Source organism: Pleurodeles waltl, chromosome 5, assembly GCF_031143425.1.
Source record: "Pleurodeles waltl isolate 20211129_DDA chromosome 5, aPleWal1.hap1.20221129, whole genome shotgun sequence".
NCBI classification, from domain to species: domain Eukaryota; kingdom Metazoa; phylum Chordata; class Amphibia; order Caudata; family Salamandridae; genus Pleurodeles; species Pleurodeles waltl.
Window position 1 is genome coordinate 267,055,006 of NC_090444.1, and position 19,224 is coordinate 267,074,229.

General features: G+C 47.0%; 1 protein-coding gene across 3 annotated transcripts in view; it reads right to left on the reverse strand.

Moving 5' to 3' along the window:
- PREPL (prolyl endopeptidase like) overlaps positions 1–19,224 on the reverse strand; it is a 419,271-nt gene that overhangs the window by 30,636 nt on the left and 369,411 nt on the right. For all 3 annotated transcript variants that reach the window (XM_069234002.1, XM_069234004.1, XM_069234003.1), the window contains one exon: positions 8,622–8,745. In XM_069234002.1, the coding sequence (XP_069090103.1) occupies positions 8,622–8,745 (124 nt within the window). The remainder of the gene's footprint in view (positions 1–8,621; positions 8,746–19,224) is intronic.

The following is a 19,224-nucleotide window of genomic DNA, read 5'->3' on the forward strand; positions in this document are numbered from 1 at the left end:
CAGTGACTGTGCAGGTCTGTGAGTGGGTGCATGAGGGTGTCAAGGGGTCTGTGAGTGGGTGCATGGGAATCTGAGAGGGACTGTGGGTGGATGCGTGAGTGCCTGAGTGGGTCTGTGAGTGGATGCATGAGGGTCTGACTGGAGCCGTGAGTGGGAGCACAAGGGTCTGAGTGGGTCTATCAGTGGGTGTGTGAGTGGGTCTGTGAGTGGGTGCTTAAGGGTCTGGGTGGGTGTGTGAGTGGGAGAAAGAGAGAGAGTGAAAGAGAGTGAGAGGCAGAGAGATAGAGAATTGTTTAGGCTTAGCTGTATTAGAATAAGATATTTCTGGACAAATCGAAAAGAAAAACATATTTGTCAATTAAAAAGAGTGAGATTATCTTTAAGTATGACCCTTAAACATTCAAAGTTTAAAAAGAATTAAAGGAGGAAAGGATCGTGGACACGCCTGGATGAGAACCCTCAACCAATGTGAGGGTCCGAGACCTTGACGATTAGGCTAATGTTTTTTAAAACATTTATACATTTATAAAAAAAATATATTTATTCATTTGGTGCCCTTTACGGGCTATCTGGGACTGGAGGGTAGCCTCAAGGGGGTGGTCTCCGGGGCAGCGGGAGGGGGGTCATAGCCCTCCCCACTTTGAAGTTAACAATGCCCCGGGACATGGTGAGTTATAGGTGGTCGACTGGGCGGCTATGCGGCCCCCCCAGCACATATTTTATATATAGCCCGGGAAGATGGTGATCCTCAGGGCTGTCGGGGAGGCCGTCGGACCCACCCCACACATAAAAAGCATTTTGCCCCAAGGGAGATGGTGGTCCCCGGGGAAAGAGGGGGGGGGGCACGTGGCAACCATGCACATACTTTATGTATTGCCCCGGGAAGGTGGTAGTCCACGGGGCTGCCTGACGGATCACTGTGAAACTTTCAATGTGCAACAAGAATCATATATATATATATATATATATATATATATATATATATATATATATATATTATTAACATGTTATAAATTTTTAGTTCTTATGCCTTCTACATACTATTAATGCACATTTTTTGTTGTAAATATTGTGATCATGTAGGGCAGAGCCAAGTCCTGAATAATATTCTGAAGCTGAGATGGTTGTCAATGGATTGTATGTTTGGAGTAGGAAATTCAACAGTTTGGCTGCTTGGACAGAAAAAGATGTTCCACCATGTTTTTTCTTTTATGCTGGAGTTTTTGCAATATATTGTTTTGTGGGCAATACAAAGTAGCTCAAAGGTAGATCTCTTGGCAACTGGGAACTAATGAAGTGCACTCAATGCAGGGGGGATATGAACTTGTGGCATTACCTGAAGAAGAGGTCTTGCAGCAGAGTTCTGAATCCTCTGTAATCATCTCTTAATGGTTAGAGGTGAGCCGTGATATAGGTCATCGGTGTAATCGAGTTTTAATAGTCTAAGAGAGATAGTTGCTTGCACCTTGTTGGGGAATTCTATATGTGGGAAAATGCGTCACAGTGTTTTCACTCTAAGAAAGCATGATCTGGCTACCTTAACCACTTTACCATTCATTGACAGCTTGGAGTGCATGGTAATTCAGAGGTTTCTTACCTCCTTGCATATTTTCTATCCCAGAAAGTAGTAGTCCCAGATCATGCGGCCAGAGGCAGAGACGCTTTCTAGTCACCTCAGGAAACTATTTTAGGATGCATTCAATATGAGGTGGCTCTATCTCACCCACTCATCAACGACTGAAGATTTTTGGGTTCCCAGTGCCCTAGAGGTTTTCCAATTGAAGAACTATCTGAGTGTCATCTGTGTACTTATAGCAGGTGAACAGAAAATCACTGTTAATTCTCGGTAATGATTTAATGTAGGTGTTGAAAACATGGGTGAGAAGATAGAGCTTTGAGGGACCCCTGCTTTTATGCTTTAGGGTTAGGGTGACAAAAGTAATATGGATGATGTTTTTTCTATTTTGTAGGTAGGATGCTATTCAAACGAGAACAGTACCCTCCGTCTTTGTCAAGTCTTTGTATTAGTGTGTCATGATCGACTATGTCAAAGGCCACTGAATGGTCCAAGAGAAGTAGGGCAGGAACCCCATTCAGGTCTGTTTTTTTTTAAGGGCATATGGTGATTAGGGCAGAAACAGTGCCTCTTTTCCAGCCGGAATTCTGTTTGGAAGTCAAAAAATAGGGAGTTATCTTCAATGAATTTTGACATCTGAGCGAAGGCTGCTCTTTCCACAGGTTTGAAGTATTATGCATTATGGGGCAAGTTTCCTGAGTGTAGTAAATATTATAGTATCGGCTCTCTTGCTGTGCCAGGAGAGCTGCTTCGAGGATTTGTGTGGTTTTTATGTTTTAAATGCTTCAGCCTATATATTTTTCAACTGCTAAATTTGCACGTAAGTCAGATCAAGGTCACGCTATATCAAACTTCACGTAGTCATGTAAAGCACTCCTCCAATTGAGTTTGCGCTACATGAAACTTCACGTCCTCATGTAAAGTGCTCCTATGATCGAGTTTGCGCTATGTGAAACTTAAAAAAAAAAGAAAAATGCAATAAATAAAAAGAACACCCCTCCAGCTGCAGCCTTTGTACACAGACCCCACAAAGAAACAGTGGCATGCCCAAAACAAGGAAGAGGAAGAAACAACATACGGCCACGCAGCACAAAGTGGTGAGGCAAAAGAAAAAAGCAGTGCATCACACTAAGGTATATGGCCGATCATGCAATAATCCATGTAACAGGGTCTGTCTCCAAGGCGGTAACAAAGCACCATCAAGGTGAAACAAACGTGAAGCTTTTACCAACAAAATCAAGGGAATTTTGAAAGGCAGGCCAAGGAACCAATGAAAGTGATGAGTGTGAGATGGCCGCGGTGCAAGCCCACAGATGTAGATTACAACCAGTCGAGAGACATTGCCCGAGGGCTACCTAGGCTCAACCTAAAAAGGAGAAAGGCAAGGAGAATGTATACAAAAAACGGTGGGGAAAAGCAGGATAATGAGGGAAAAACAAGAAGAAGGCACACAAAAACGGGAGAAAAAGCAAGAAGAAAGAAGTGATAATGAGAGAAAAGCAAATAGAGGGCACAAAAAAGGGGGAAAAAGCAAAGATAAAGCAGTGAAAATGAGGGAAAACAAGAAGCAGACACATAAAAAACGGGGGAAAGGAGAAAGAAGTGAAAATTTGGAAAAAGAAAGGAAAAGGCACTCGCAAAATGGGGGGAAAAGCAAGAAGACAGATGCAAGAGACATGCAGCAGCATGGGGAGAGCTGGGACTGGGACCTGCTCAATGGGGTTGCGCTATTTTATGCACTCCCCCAAACTTATTCTATATGTATTACTAATGAACAAGGTACTTATCTTTGGTAATGATATATCTGATAGAAACATATTCTAGTTGCAGATTCCTTACCATAGAATTTCCCCCAGAAGTCAGACTGGATCCATCTGGATCCAGTGGTGAGCTGCGAACTAAGAGCACACCAAAAAGTCTTGCAGGACTGAATGGCCAAAGTAGCCATCTCTGCGGGCCTGACTATCCATGCAGTAATGGTTAGTAAATGTGTGTAGGAATGCCCACGTCACTGCCTGGCAGATAACCAGAACTGGGACTCCGCAAGCCAACATTGTGGAAGAAGCAGTTCCTCTGCTGGAATGAGCACGCAATTCCTCAGTTGGTTGCTTTTTCACCAAAGTGTAGCACATCTTGATGCAGAGGACTACCCATTGTGAGATGATCCACTTCTGCACCGTCCTTCCTTCCTTCACACCCACATAACCCACAAAGAGTTGATCATCCACCTGGAAATCTTTGGTACGATTGAGGTAGAACGTCAATGTTCTTTTTGGATCCAGGTGGTGTAGTCTCTCCTCCTCGTGAGAGGGATGTGGGGGTTGTGTAAAAAGTAGGCATGGTGATTGATTGGCCTACATGAAAAGGTGTCACCACTTTGAGAAGGAAGGAAGCCCTGATACAAAGCACCACTTTGTTAGGATGGACAGCTAGAAGTCGTGGATTCAAAGAGAGAGCCTGGAGCTCACTCACTCTGCGAGCAGAGGTAATGGCAATCAGGAAGGCAGTTTAAGATTCAAAAGCCGCAGGGGACAGTTGTGGAGCAGCTCGAAAGGAGCACACATGAGATATGTGAGGACCAAGTTCAAATCCCACTCTGGCATTATGGCAGGAATAGGAGGGAACATGTGGGTAAGTCCTTTAAGAAACCTCCCAACAATGGGAGATTTGAACAGAGAAGGTTGGTCTGGCAGCCTTAAAAAGGGAGAGATGGCAGCCAAATAACCCTTGAGGGTGCCCAGAGCAGAGCGCTGCTGGGCAGAGAGAGAATTAAGAGGAGAACCTCCGAGAGAGGTGCAGAAAGGGGATCAACCGATTTGTTGATACACCATGCCAAAAATTTGTTCCAACGATAGGCATATACTATTTGGGTGGAGGAATGCGTGGCTGCCAAGATAACATCACAAACTTTGAGCGGAAGGTCGAAAGCTGTCAACTGCTGCCGCTCAATCTCCATGCAAAGAGGCGGAGACTGGACAGGTTTGGGTGAAGGACCGTCCTCTGCTGCTGCGACAAAAGATCCTCCTGAAGGGGCAGTCTGATCAGAGGATGCCCAATAACTCGGGACACCAGACTCTTCATGCCCAGTCCGGACCCACCAGCATTACTTGAGCTCCATCGTGCCTGATCTTCTTCAGAACTCTGAGCAGAAGTGGTATTAGCGGGAAGGCGTAAAGGATGCCTGAGTTCCACTCGAGACGAAAAGCATTGCCGAGCAAGTGCCGCCTTGAAACTCCAACGCGCAAAACAGCTGAGATTGCGCGTTCTCTGCAGAGGCAAACAGATCTAACCAAGGCTCTCCCCACGGCTGAAAGAGACCTTGCACCACCTCCAGATGGAGACACCATTTGTGATCGACTATGCATCAACAGCTGAGATTGTCCGTTCTGGTGTTCAGAGAGCCCACCTGACGTTACACCACTGGGGAAATGCCCTTGCATTCCAGCCATGCCCAGAGGCAGTACCACATGGCGGGTGGTGTCATGTGTGAACACCTGCACCACTTTCCCTTTGAGAGCGGGAAGGAATGCTTGCATTGCAAGTCGGGTCATCTGGAGCTCCAAAAGGCTGATGTGGAGCCCGGACTCTGCCGGAGACAAGAAGCCTCTAATCTCTGCTTCTCCTGTGTAGCCTCCCCATCCCAGAAGTGACTCATCTGTCACTACTGTGAGATCTGGTTGGGGAAGGGAGAGATCTGCCGCTGACCCAATCTGGATTCAACAGTCACCACTGTAGATCTAGTGCAGTCCCCTCCGAGATATGGACCATGTCGGGAAGATTCCCCTGATGCTGAGCCCACTGGAACTTCAGGTCCCACTGCAGAGCCTGCATATGCCATCTGGCGTGTTGGACCAGCAGAACGCAGGAGGCCATGAGGCCCAGCAGCCTCTGAGTCATTCTCACTGAAATCCAGGAAACAGCCTGAAACATCGGAATAATAGCCCAAATATCCTGGACTCGCTTTTCGGGAGCATAAGTCAGAAACTGCACTGTGTCCATAACAGCTCAGATGAAAGGAAGCATTTGAGAGAGAGTCAGGTGTGACTTCAGCACATTTATAGTGAACCCCAGCGAATTCAGGACGCTCGCCGTAGTCTGGAGGTGGGAGACGACAGCATCGGATGAGTTTGCCTTCAACAACCAGTCATCGAGGTAGGGGACGACTGAAACCCCTAACCTGCACAGATGAGCTGAAACCACTACCATTGCTTTTGTGAACACCCGAGGGCGCTGGTACGGTGAACTGAAAGTGATCATGACCTAGAACGAATCGCAAGTAACCTCTGTGGGCCAGCAGGACGGGGATGTGGAAATAGGTGTCCTGCAAGTATAACGCTACCATCCAGTCGCCAGGGTCCAGGGCAGACAGGACCTGAGCTGGAGTTTTCATTTTGAATGTCTCCTTCTTGAGGAAGAGATTGAGGGATCGGAGATCTAAGATAGGGTGAAGGCCCTTGTCCTTTTTGTTCACCAGAAAGTAGTGGGAATAACAACCACGACCTACTTCTGGCGCAGGGACCCCCCTATGGCTCCTTTGGCCAAGAGAGCCGTGACTTCTTCGTGGAGAATTGCCAAATGATCCTCCGACAGATGATTGTATGATGGTGGCATGACCAGAGTCTCAAAGGGGAGGAAGTCACCCCTTTGGACAATTTGCAACAGCCACCTGTCCGTGGTGATGGATTCCCAGTGGGGCAGGTGATGGCGGATTCTGCCGCCAACTGGTCCAGGATGTTCCAACGGACTAGGAAGGCTTGGAGGCAGTGGAGGGTGTTGACTGTGTGGACTGCTGGATCCCTGATTCACGAGCTCGTGAGATCCCATGTCCGCAGAGAGGCTGTGAAGCATGCGCGGGTTGGTGGCCGCAGCTGGGTGCCCCTTCCACAGCCACAAAAGGGGCAAAAAGCAGACTGTGGGGGGTGGGAGCAGCTACGAAGCCATAGCCCAGGAATCCGTCAAGTGCTTGAATGCTGAGTCCGCTTTGTCTCTGAAGAGACGGGTGCCATCAAAGGGCATGTCCATTAGAGACTGCTGGACATCCCCTGAAAAGCCAGATGTCCTCAACCAGGCATGGCGCCTCAAGGCCCCTGTTGATGCAAGCAATATACCTACTGAGTCGGTTGTGTCCAGTGTACAACGAATCAGGAACTTTGCTGCATTTCTCCCGTCCGTAACAGCTTGGGAGGGAACCGCTCAGGCCTCCTCCGGGACTGGAGGCAGCACCTGGGCCGCCGTATCCCAAAGAGTATGGGAGTATCGCCCAAAAGGCATGCAGTGTTCACGGACCACAACGCTAGATTGGCGGAAGAAAATGTGCCAAAAGAAGAGGAAGCCTGGATCACAAGCCTTTCAGGCGTAGGATATTGGGTAGGATATTGGGTCAGGAATTTTGAGGCGGTCGGCGCAGGTCGATGGTGGTGGGCAACCGTCCTATTCACAGGAGCCCCTGTGCTAGGTTTGGACCAGGTACCCAGTAGGACATCCATAAGGGATTCATTAAAGGGTAAGAGGGGTTCCGAACTAGAAGCCCCAGGCTGAAGCACCTTGGTCAGGAGTTTAGTCCTGACCTCCACAGAAGGAAGCTCGAGATCCAAAACCTAAGCAACCTTTCTTACTACCATGGAGTATGACCTTCCTCCTTCACAGCCATGGTAGGGAGAGAAAGCATGCCAGCGTCAGGAGAGGTATCAAGTCTGTTAGCGTTGCCCAAATCCTGAACCCAGTCCATGTCAGAGTCAAGCTGGTATTCTAAAGGGTCCAGCGACCCCTCTACACTATCCCCATATCCATACCCACAGAAAGAAGAGTCAGCATCCGCCCAGGAGGGCCCATGAAAAACAGAAGCGGCATCAAGTGATGCTGGTCCGTCTCCGAGTCAATAGAGATAAGTATAGGATTGACGTCAATTGCGGGCCCAACAGACTTCAGGAGCGTCGACATCTGTCCCAACACCGGGGAAGGTCGCTTTGGCATGACCGCCGTCGGTACAGATCCAAGAGCAGATCCGGAGGTGCCCCTCGGAGCTGAGGCTGAAGCTCCCGGTGCAGAACCCGATGTGGCCCTCACCAATTCACCTGGACCGAAGGCGCCGACAATAGGTCAGACTGCCCAAAGATGAGGCGCATGGCCTCATAGAACTCCTTCAATTGGGCAGGGGTGGCCCCAGCTTCAGGAAAGTCAGGGAGGCATGGAGCCGACCCAGATGCAGGGTCCAAAGACTGAGGCCTACAGTGTCAACATACTTCCTGTGTCGCATCATCCAAGCGACTGGGCTAAGTTGAAGAACAATTGTCCTTCTTCGACTTCTTCTAGTGACCCGATCGTCCGAGGACCTAGAATGGGACGAGGAGGATTGGTGGTTACTCTGTGAGTGGTCTAGTGACTTTCCTCTCAAATGAGACAGGGAGTGACGCGGAGTCGAGCGCTAGGCCACCATGAGCTTTAGGGACCATTCCCCCAAAGCCTTCGAGTTCATGGCCAGACACTCGGAGCACGACTTCGGGTCGTGGTCGCGCTCCATAGACCAAAGTCAGACGAGATGCGGATCTGCCACGGACATCATTCGGTGACAGGAGTCGTAGGGTTTAAAACTGGTCCTCTGGGACATCCCTTGACGCATCCAAAACTCATCAAAAAGTAATCGACAAACGTGTCGCAGTTAGTCAAAAAATGACTAGGGGTAGCTCATCTTTTGGATCTGCACGTAGGCTGCTGCAAAAAGAAAAGAACTGACAGCGCACCAGGATGGTTCCTATATATGACTGCAACGTCATCACAGCGACCACGACGCACATGGAGTCAACTGACACCATCTGATGGTGCGCAGGGATACTGCTCAAAGAAAGATCTCCGGATTAAGTCGGACACCTGGGGGAAATTCTAAGGTAAGGAATCTGCAACTTGAAGTCTCTATCAGATGTTGATTTTCAGATATTCAATATACACCAATTTGTTAGGTTTGCAAAGGAATGGCAAAACAACTATGACAGTTATAATTTCATTTAATAAAAACACACTACTTTAAAGATTAAAAAATGATAATAACCTTCGTTACTGGAGGCGAAGTAATCCGCAACAGCTTTCCGAAGCCGAACAACGTATCTTAGAAGTCCACGCAATGGTATACGTTGATCATTTTCATTGACTGTGATTAAAACTGAAGGATAATTCTAAAAGAAACATATTTATCACAGAATGTTAAATCTTTCAATACATTTTCAAACACAATGTAGTTAGTAAACAAAAGCTGTTTGAATTTGGTTACTGTTCATTTTTGGTAATTCACTGTTCTTATTCCTAGAGTGATTCCTCTTTTCCAACTCCTTCACACATTTAACAGATTAAAAAAAAGAAAAGGTTTTCTACCTGCTTTGTTCGCTTTAGTACATGTGCATTATCCCCTTCTTCATTTAGGTTATTCAAAGACTGAAAAACATCTTTAAATGAAGGTAGGAAATCTTTCACGAGTACTGTGTGATATCTGAAGGGAATTTTTGATATTCTGATTAAGGACAGTATAGAACAATGGCTTTACTGGAAGTAGTTTTATCAGAATGGATGCTACAATTGAACAAAACATATTAAGAGAGATCTTTTTTATTAATTATAATCAACAGAACATTGGATAGCTACTGTATTCAAAAACAGGATTACGGAGAGAGTCTGCGCAGAATGCAGATGACACGTAATGTTCTAAGGCTCTACAATAGATTCTAATGACCCCAAGGTTGATTCCACTGTTACTATTATGAGGTATGATTGTCAACATTAGAGAAGGACACTATAAATATATAAAACATGGGAGCCTGCAACCCTTGTGTAGAAAAATAGAAAAACAAATGACTTCCCTTCGGTAATGTCTTATCTGGTAGGGGCAATATCTAGCTGCCGATTCCTTGTCTTTGAATTCTCCCCAGGCCTCAGAATTGATCCAGAAGATTTTCTTGAGCAATACACCCCTGCACTTGGTTAGGTGGTGTTGTTGATCGGCTCCGCCATCGTCTGTCATCAGCATCATTTGTGCCGGACAGGACGTCCCGGATCCTTTATAGGCACCATCGCGGCATGCTGACATAAGTTTATTTTCACAACTTTCCACGCCAGAAGCGCGGAGCCATTAAGAAACTGACTACTGATGCCTCAAAACCAAGGCCCTAAAAGGGGAGTCCCTGCCCCTAGAATTCAGTTTCCAGAGTGGGGAGAAGGGTTGGGTCGTAAGGAATCTGCAGCTAGATACTGTCTCTCACAGATAAGGTGTTACTGAAGGTAAATAATTTGTTCATCTGATAGAGACTTCTAACTGCAGATTCCTTACCTTTGAATTGGTACCCAAGCAATACCATCCCCAGGGGTGGGTCTGCAAAGCAAGTTCATATTAGAAAGTCATGCAGGACTGAACAGGCAAAGTGCCCATCTCGCCGGACCTGTCTGTCCAGGAAGTACTGTTTGGTAAACATGTGCAGAGATGTGCTTGTTTAGCTTGGGTAGAATGAGCATGCAAACTTTCAGGGAGTTGCTATTTGGCCAGTGTGTAGCAGATCTTACCGTAGAGTACGACCCATCTGGAAATGGCTCGCTTCTGCACTGCCCGACCTTTCTTCGCACCCACATATCCTACAAAGAGCTGGTCATCCATCTGAAACTCTTTTGTCAATCAAGGTAGAATGCCAATGCTCTTTTTGGGCCAAGGTGGTTGAGTCTCTCTTCTTCCTTAGGATGATGTGGGGTTCGTAAAAAGTAGGCAAGGTGAGGGTTTGGCCTACATGAAAGTGTGTATCACTTTTGGCAGAAAAGAGGCCCTAGTGCAAAGCAACACTTCCTCAGGATAGACAGAAAGGTAGGGTGGCTTAGATGACAATGCCTGTAGCTCATGCACCCTGTGGGCAGATGTAACATCCACAAGGAAGTCTGTTTTCAAAGCAAGAAGTCTGAGTGGACAACTGGGGAGAGGCTCAAAAGCGCAGATCAGAAAGGCCAAAACCAAATTCAGATCCCATTGGGGCATAATGAACTGGGATGGAGGAAAAAGATGAGTACAGCCTTTGAGGAACCTATGTTGATCAGGCAACCTCAAAAAAGCAGAAATAGCAGACAAACATCCTATAAGAGAGCCCTAAGCAGAGCTCTGCTGAGCCAGGGAAATAATGAATAACAGGCCCTCAGAGAGAGAGGCAGAAAGGGGATCAACATACTTGTCTTTGCACCATACCACAAATTTCTTCCCATGACAGGCGTATACCATTTTGGTGGAGAGACACCTGGCTGCCAAGATTACGGGAGGAAGGTCAAAGGCTGTCAACTGTCGCCGCTCAATCTCCATTCAATAAGCTGGAGAGTGGATAGGTTCAAGTGTAGAACCCTTTCCTGCTGCTGCAACAGAAGATTCTCCTGAACAGGCAGTCTGGTCAGAGGATTTATGGACATGCTCAGCAGCTCGGGATACTAGACTCTCTGTGCCCAAGTCCGAAGCCACAATGATTACTTGGGCCCAGTCATTTTTGATCTTCTAGAGAACTCTGGGAAGAAGTGGTATGGGAGGAAAGGCTTATAGGAGGCCTGAGTACCACTCGATATGAAAAGAGCCTCTGAGCGACTGCCAACTTGGAAACTCCAATGCGCAAAACTGCTGACTGCACGTTCTCGGCGGAGCCGAAAGATCTAACCAAGGCTCTCCCCACTGCTGAAAGAGACCTTGCGCCACCTCTGGATGAAGACACCATTCATGATCTGCTTGGAATTTTCAGCTGCGTTTGTCCGCTCTAGGGTTCAGAGATCCCACCAGATATTGAACCACCAAGGATATGCCTGACTGTTCCAGGCACATCCAGGGGCGCAGAGCCTCTTGACAAAGGGTCCACGACCCCACCCTGTTTATTGCAGTAGCACCTGGCGGTGGTGTTGTCTGTGAACACCTGCACCATCTTTCCTTTGATAAAGAGAAGAGAGGCTTTCAATGCCAGCTGGATCGCACAGAGCCTTCCACTGGATAGCGATCAATCAACGTATAATTAGAAATGCCACATCAATAAAGCGGTTTGTGCCCCCTCCTCCCCGGCCCTTTGGCACCTATAAAGGCCTAGCACACTCCTAGCCACACAGTTGTGGTTGATACAGCCTGTTATTCTGGCAAGAGTGTCTGTGATCCCTGACCAAAGATTTTTGGCCAGTGGGCAGCTTCAGAACATGGGTAGCATGACTGCTCTGGCCATGTAGCAGCGCAGGCAGTCCACTGAAGCCCCAGGGAAGATTTTGTGGAGTTTGGCCGGACAAGTCGGTACTGGAGGAAGTGGCGTATTTCCCATGTTGAGTGGAGGAGTAACAGGTTATGGTTCAAAAGGGTTTTCCACAGATATTTTGCCTCCATAAAATGTATCTATATAGTGCAATGATATAGAATGGTGTACATGCAGCTGATGTGGCGATGAGTAATAGGGATATTCCCTAGTGTCTGGATGTAATGTGAACCAGTGCGCAAGCCATTGTGACAGATAGGATGCAGCAGTTACCACAGAGGAGGTGGGTAGTTAGGGATGTGAACAGTTTATCTGCAGGTCTAGAATGCCACCAAAATCCCCCCTAAAAGTCAGGGTAAATAGGACCATCCAGTCAACAGATCGGAGATGTGTGCAGAAACTGCTGCCACGCTACATTTGGGACATAAATGCTCCCCAGGAAGACAGGCCTGCCATCCAGTTGTCCCTGTACAAAGATATAACGTCTTTCTGGGTCTATTTCAACCACCATGCTCTTAAAGAGCGTGGAAAGCCTAACCCACACAAGCATCCCCCTGGCATAGCCTGAGCATGTTGTACCATAACACTGGCCTCTCCATTGTTTTTGTAGATGCATATCCTCACCATTGGCAATGTGTGCCTCTTGGAGGAGTGCTATCTGAGCTTCCCTCCTCCTGACATACTGAGGCAATGCATATCTTTCACACATGGTTCCCATCCCTTAGACATCGCATGTCAAGAACCATAACCTAGCAAGGTTTCTGACACAGTCCGGAGTGGGGTAAGGCTAGAGGGGGTTGGGAAAGGTGGGCAGAAAAGGGAACTGGTGACGTGGCTGCAAGGTGTATAGGAGTGGGGATGGTCCACTCGAGTGACAGCGTTTAGGCATGCTTCACAGCTCGGTAACAACCCCCAGTCCCAGAGTGGCAGAGTAACGTCTAACTGCCCAAACAAGTAACTCGCATTCCCACCTGCAGAAGCCTCCAATCCTCTTGTCACAATGTGTAGCAGGTCTCCTGCGGAATAAAGGGCGGTGTGGCTAACCAGTAAGGACTGGTACGCATGTAGACAGTATGTGTCAAATTCATTATGACCCTTTTGTACTCTGCTAAATCTGTTTGTGGTGAACCACTCAGGCAACCCTCTCTGAGCCACCCACCCATGCTAGACCCCATTAAGGGCCATGTCTGGATCGTCTATGGGATCAGAGAGTCTCCCCACCCACATTTGGTGGCCACCGAAAGCACCTGCATCTCCTCCTTGCGGGCTTCGGTATGGGCGGGTGCGCCAGCCTTCACTGTTCCTCCGCTCTCATGTTGGTGGAGCTTCTATCCTTTGCGTGAGGTCACTCGTTGCCTGTGTGGCTCTGGTGTACCTGGCTTTGGGGTCCCATATCGGCTCTGCTCCACCCAGTCCCAGGCATTGGCAGGCTCTGTGGAAAAGTAGCTGGAACAGTTCATTATGACATTCAATTTGGCTGGAAACAGCAGAGAATGAGTGAGACCAGCAGACCACAATTTCTTCTTTATCCCTGGGAACGAAGCCGTGCGGTGCTGAACTGCCCAAATGTAATTTGGAAACAAGGGTATACAGGCATTGTCATAAGTTATAGGTCTGGTGTTCTGAGCTGCTTGCAGGGTAGTTTCTTTGTCTCTGTAGTTCATCAACATGGCTGTCACAGGCCTCAGTGGCGCACGTGGTGGAGGCTGCCTGGCCAGCAACCGGAGGGCCCTCTCCACCAAGTAGAAAAGACACAGGCAGGCTGGCGATACAGTTGTGGACAGCCAGGTGTTGAAGAATAAAACCAAGTCTCATCCCTCAATGCCCACTGGAAAGCAAACACTGCGTACGTTGTTACGGTGTGACCTGCCCTCCAAATCTTCCGCTCTATTTTCCAAAATGTGGACTCTGACCATGAGATCCCTGACCTTCCTTTCAAGGACTGTTGTGGCTGGATGAAGTGTTTGAAGCATATTTTTTTCGGTGTGTACGACTTGTGCAGAGAGCTTCTGCTGATCGTCCCGCAGCAGGCTCAGCTTGGCTGACACTGCATCCACTCTACCTTCCAAGTCTTGTCTGGTGGTGGCAATGGTGGCTAAGATTTTGTCAATCTTGGGGTCTGCAGGATTGATTGCAGTGCTGGCCGGCATCACGGCAGCTCGCTCCCGGCCATTTGCCCCAGTGTCTAGACACCCCGAGGGGAAGGTTGTACCTGCCCCTAGTTAACCCATCCAGCACAGGTGACCCTTCTGCCACCGCTCAAATCTGACCCCAGCTACAGGGGATGTGAGCATTCAAAGAAAGGCCTCACCCTCCAGCTGGTACTTGAGGTGTTCACTGACCCACATGGACCCCAACTTACTCCCAGGTGTCAGATATGCTTGTTCCTTTGGGGAGGTGCATGCAGACCAAATGCCAGAGGGTGGTCAGCAATCTCATGGCAGGGGGTTTCACACTTCTGATCGAGGCTCAATGCTACATTTCTCCTCAGGTGAACATACACAAGTCCCCCTATGCTGGGGAGAAGGAGCATGAGCAGTCCCACTGAGAGGTGGATGAGTTTTGGCGCTGGAGTGGATGGTCTCTCCTGACGAAAGTAGCTCCTGCTACTTCTCAGCCCTTCACCTCCCTCTGCGATGCAGTCACTTCCAAGGTGACGTGGGGGAGCACAGTGCAGCCTCACACCGCCTCCAGCACTATTTTGCTGTTATTTCAGGAGTGGGAAGGGGGGTAAAGCCCACAGGCTCCTGTCAATGGCCACTGTCAATGGCCACTGCCAGATCAGACCATGCGGGCAAACGTCAGGCTGGCAAGGCCAGTTCCCCTTTCGCTGTGCCTCCTTACGTATCGCAGTGGGTTCTGCTCTATGCTGTTCTCTGTGGTCCCAGGCCGAGTATGCTTGAGTTGTGCCACTCCAGCACTCACCGGTGCTCGGCAGGTGCAAACCCTGCAGCTTTAGGCTCTCGGGGGCTGTAGCACACCTTCCGAAGTAGCCTTGTGGATCTCAGGCCTCAAGCCGGGGCATCAGTGCACGCAAGCCCCACAAATCTCCCAGTCCCCCCGCAGCTCACTTCAAGCAGCACCCCCACCATCCTGCTACTTGTGGTGGAGGCTCGTAGTGGGTCACCCCGATGAGACCAGATTACTTGTTTTCCAGCAGAGCAACGTTAAATCGCATAGGCCAACTCGCGGTGGCTGACCACATCCGCTGCAACCCTGGTACAGAAGCCATTCCCTAATTTTCTTATTACAGGCGAGTTGCAATGTCTCTAGTCACCTGTAGTAATGAAATGTTGAAAGGCATGCCGCAGATCATAATCAGAGCTGCTATTTAAACAAGGAAATGGAGAACTAGTTTTTCCTTCTTCTGGTATGTTTTTCTGGAAAAAAAAGGTGATCAGTAAAAAACGAGATATTTAAGGCAGCATGCTTATTTTTTCCATGTTTAAGGTCACTGCATGAAATATAGAATCGCAGCATGTTTCTACACAATCCTAGACACAGCATTCTTTAAATCTGATTTCCATTAAACAAATACTAGTTTTCAAATACTGAATAACGTCCTTTTGGTATGTTAAAAGTTCTAAGTACGGATTCCACTTTCACCCTTTATGCCTTCAATCAACATCAAAGGCCAAGCCACCAGGGATTTAAGTTGTTTGTGGGATGAATACTGAAAATTACCCTGGAGTTCTATAACCAGTCATGTAACTCCTCGGTGACTTGCAGTGTTCTTATAGAGTACAGCAATGTGTACTTTACCCCGTATTTATTGCCCCATATTAGTTAGGTTACAAGTCTCGAGTACAAGGCACAGAAACTCACTAAGAGATAATCTGACACCACCTCAGCCAAACCTTATCTGAGCTCATACTGATGGAATAGGCCCCTCATAACATTCCACAGATTACAGTCACGTGACCAGCAGGAAAACACGTTAAAACCACGAGTAACAAAACGTAATATGCCTCACTTTCTTCAAACAACAAAAACTTCCACACAACCATTACCGACATGACTACACAATAACGAAACTCAGAAGCCATTTCAAGAACATGTACAATGAGACTCACTCAACACTCACAATACGAACACATACGAATGTCCCACAACGCAACACTGGATCAAAAACGGTGGTTACTGAAAACAGAAATATGGTAAGAGGCATACTACACATGTCATATGCCATATGCAAATAACACAGGTGAAACAAAATGACGTCTAGGTCGACCAGGAATTAAACATTCTTTAAAACAACACGAAAATATAGTCAAACATCTCCAAAGCATTCCAGCATATAACAACATGTCTACATAAAGGCCTGTACACTGTACACATGTTGCTACTACTTCATGCCACCAGCCATCTGCGTGGTGCAGAAGCAAACACTCTCAGGTCAAGTCACAGCTAGAAATGAGCACTCATACAACTGTAACAATAGTCCAGGCACGTTATACATCCACCTACAAAAAACATAAAACTATAACAACGGTATAAATATGTATTCTTGAAAGTCTGCCATCGACTTATAAATAAAGCACAACATACAGACAGACAATGGCCTTTGGTTTGAGGATACATAAATAACAAAGCAGATGACTTGCATATGACAATACATTGACCATAAAATAACATGTGGCTACAAAAAGTAGCCAAGTTCACGTCTTAAGCTTTCGGAAAAAAAACAATTACCTCAGATGACACATGACGTAATCGATGGCATGTCGAGTGTGATCTTGAAAGTAAAGCTCAAAACTAATAGATTGTTAGTGCAATCCCTAAGAGCACAAGTCCAAATCTTGAAACATCTGCAACATAGCGGGCAAAACATTGCAGCCAATACAATCAAGAAGACATCTTTTTAACATGAGAACCTAGTATAGGAGACATACCGTATATAACAGGCCAAGGATACTATCCTGAAGTCCACACAACAGCACTGTACTGTGGTCTCCATATACATCAGTACTTAGAAATATTACACAGATGAAGCACCATATGCAATGATAAAACGCCCTAATTCACAGTCAAGACAGTAAACAGCAACCCACCATGCGACACTGCTAACAGACACACTTGTCAATCATACACACCTCAAAAGGATAAGCTACATCATAACACTGCTCTAATACCTACATCAACAGAACAACCTAAAAGTATAGCAGACAAATGAACATATAATCTCGCATCATACATATGCCCTAAACAACTGTATGAAATTGGATTATTATTTGGGAAGGGGTTCGAAGCCCCACTCAGGCGACAACCACAATCTCTGTCAGAGTGAACCACAAAGGTCACCTAATTAACCTATGCTCAGCTTTGGTAGCTAGGCACAAAGCAGTCACGATTAACTTAGAGGCAATGTGTAAAGTATTTATGCAGAGCACAAACAGTAATTAAGTGAAAACACATCAAAAATTCCAAACCACTTTAGAAAACCAGTACATTTTAACAAATAAAATGATACCAGAACAACAGTCCTATCGATAGAACCAGAGAGATGTATTTTTAAAATTTTGAGTGAAAATAGTGAGTAAAAGCACAGGGTGCCATTCATGGTCATCTGGTCATGCTAGACCAGGAGTAAGTCACAAGTTCAGGTCGACCATGATAGAGAGTGGGTTAGATATAGGGACCCGGTAGTCCATGTTGGACTTGGCCCTCTATGCCAGGTTCCCCCTAAACCTTTTTCCTTCAACCCTACTTTTTTCTGGAATCGTTTTTGTCTGCCTTAGGACTTGTGGCTGGTAAATTACCTGGGTCTGGTAAATGCTACTAGTGGGCCTGCGGCACTTATTGTGCCACCCACATAAGAAGGCTTATAAGTTGTCCCAGGTCTGCCATTGCAGCCTGTTGGCAATTTAAAACAGCTGATTCAACGTGGCAGAATAGACCCTTGATCCAGCTTTAAATTCCCTTTTAATTACATATGTCAACCCGGAACTGTAATTAAGCACTTGGACATGTACTTTTATGTTTTACATGTTCTGGTAGTGAAAAATTCACAAGTTTGTTTGTCATTATTGTGAGGCCTTCCTCTCCCATAGAGTAACATTGGATTACCGTTATTACATCTAATAAGTGATAAGTAGTGATTGGGAGAAGACTGGAAAAGTCATGTTTTGTTTCTGAGGAATTGCAATGTAAATTCCAGTTGAATAGTAAAGTCAGATTTTACGTCACAATTCTGAAAATGCCCCTTTAGAAAGATTACATTTTCTCGTCCTAATCATTTGGTGCCTGCAGCCTGTTCCTAAGTCAAATGACTGGGTGCAGTTAGCCTTTGTGTTTTCCTCCCAGGCAGCCATGCTATGGAGGAAGTAGGTGTGCATAGGCAGGTGAAGCTGTGAACTTGCACTGGCATAGGGTGGCAAAGAGTGCACTGGCGTACAGTACAGTGACGTAGAGTAGTATAGAGTGCATTGGGATAGAGTACAGTGGTGCAGAATACAGTGCAGAGACGTAGAGTGCAGTGGAAAGGAGTGCAGTGACAGACTGCAGTGGCATAGAGTAGATTGAAGAAGAGTAGACTGCAGTTGCACAAAGTGGAGTACAGTGGAGTGGAATGGAGCTGAGTAGAATAGACTTATGTAGAGTGCATAGACATAGTATTGTAGAGTATAGTGGCGCAGAGTGCAGCAGCATAGAATTCAGTGGTGTACAATGCAGCATCACAGAATGCAGTAGCGTAGATTAGAGAGGTGCATAGTAGTTTGCACTGGCATAGAGTGCAGTGGTTCAGAGTAGAGCCGAGCAGAGTAGCGTAGAGTGGCATAGAGTGCGGTGGTGTAGCATACAGTGGTGTAGAGTAGAGTCCTATAGAGTGCAGTGGCATAGGGGATGCAGAGTAGAGTGGTCCAGAGTAGAGTATAATGGTGTGCAGTGGAATGGTGTAGACTTGAATGCTACAGAGTGCAGTGTTGCAGAGTTGAGTGTCAAAGTGCAGTGGTTAGAGTGGCATAGAATGCAATGGAGTAGACTGCACTGGCATAGACAGCAGTGGCAGTGGGGCAGAGTAGAGTGCAGTGACAGAGTGCAATGGCGTAGAGTGCAGTGGTTTAGAGTAGAGTAGCACAAATGCAATAGCATAGGGTGGAGTGAGGCAGAGTGGCTTGAGTGCAGTGGCACACAATAGACTGTTTCAGAATAGAGAAAAGAGGTGTAGAGTGGAGTTGTGCAGGGTAAGTGCAGTAGTGCAGCACAGAGTGGCATAGAGTAATGGCATAAAGTTGTATGGAGCGCAGTGCACAGAGTGCAGTAGTGCAGAGTAGATTAGAATGGTGTAACGTGTCCTGGCACAGAGTGCAGTGGCATAGAGTGCAGTGTTGCACAGTGACATACAGTAGATTTGTGCAGAGTAGAGATGAGTGGCCAAGACTGGATGGGTGTAGAGTGCAGTGCCAACGAGTGCAG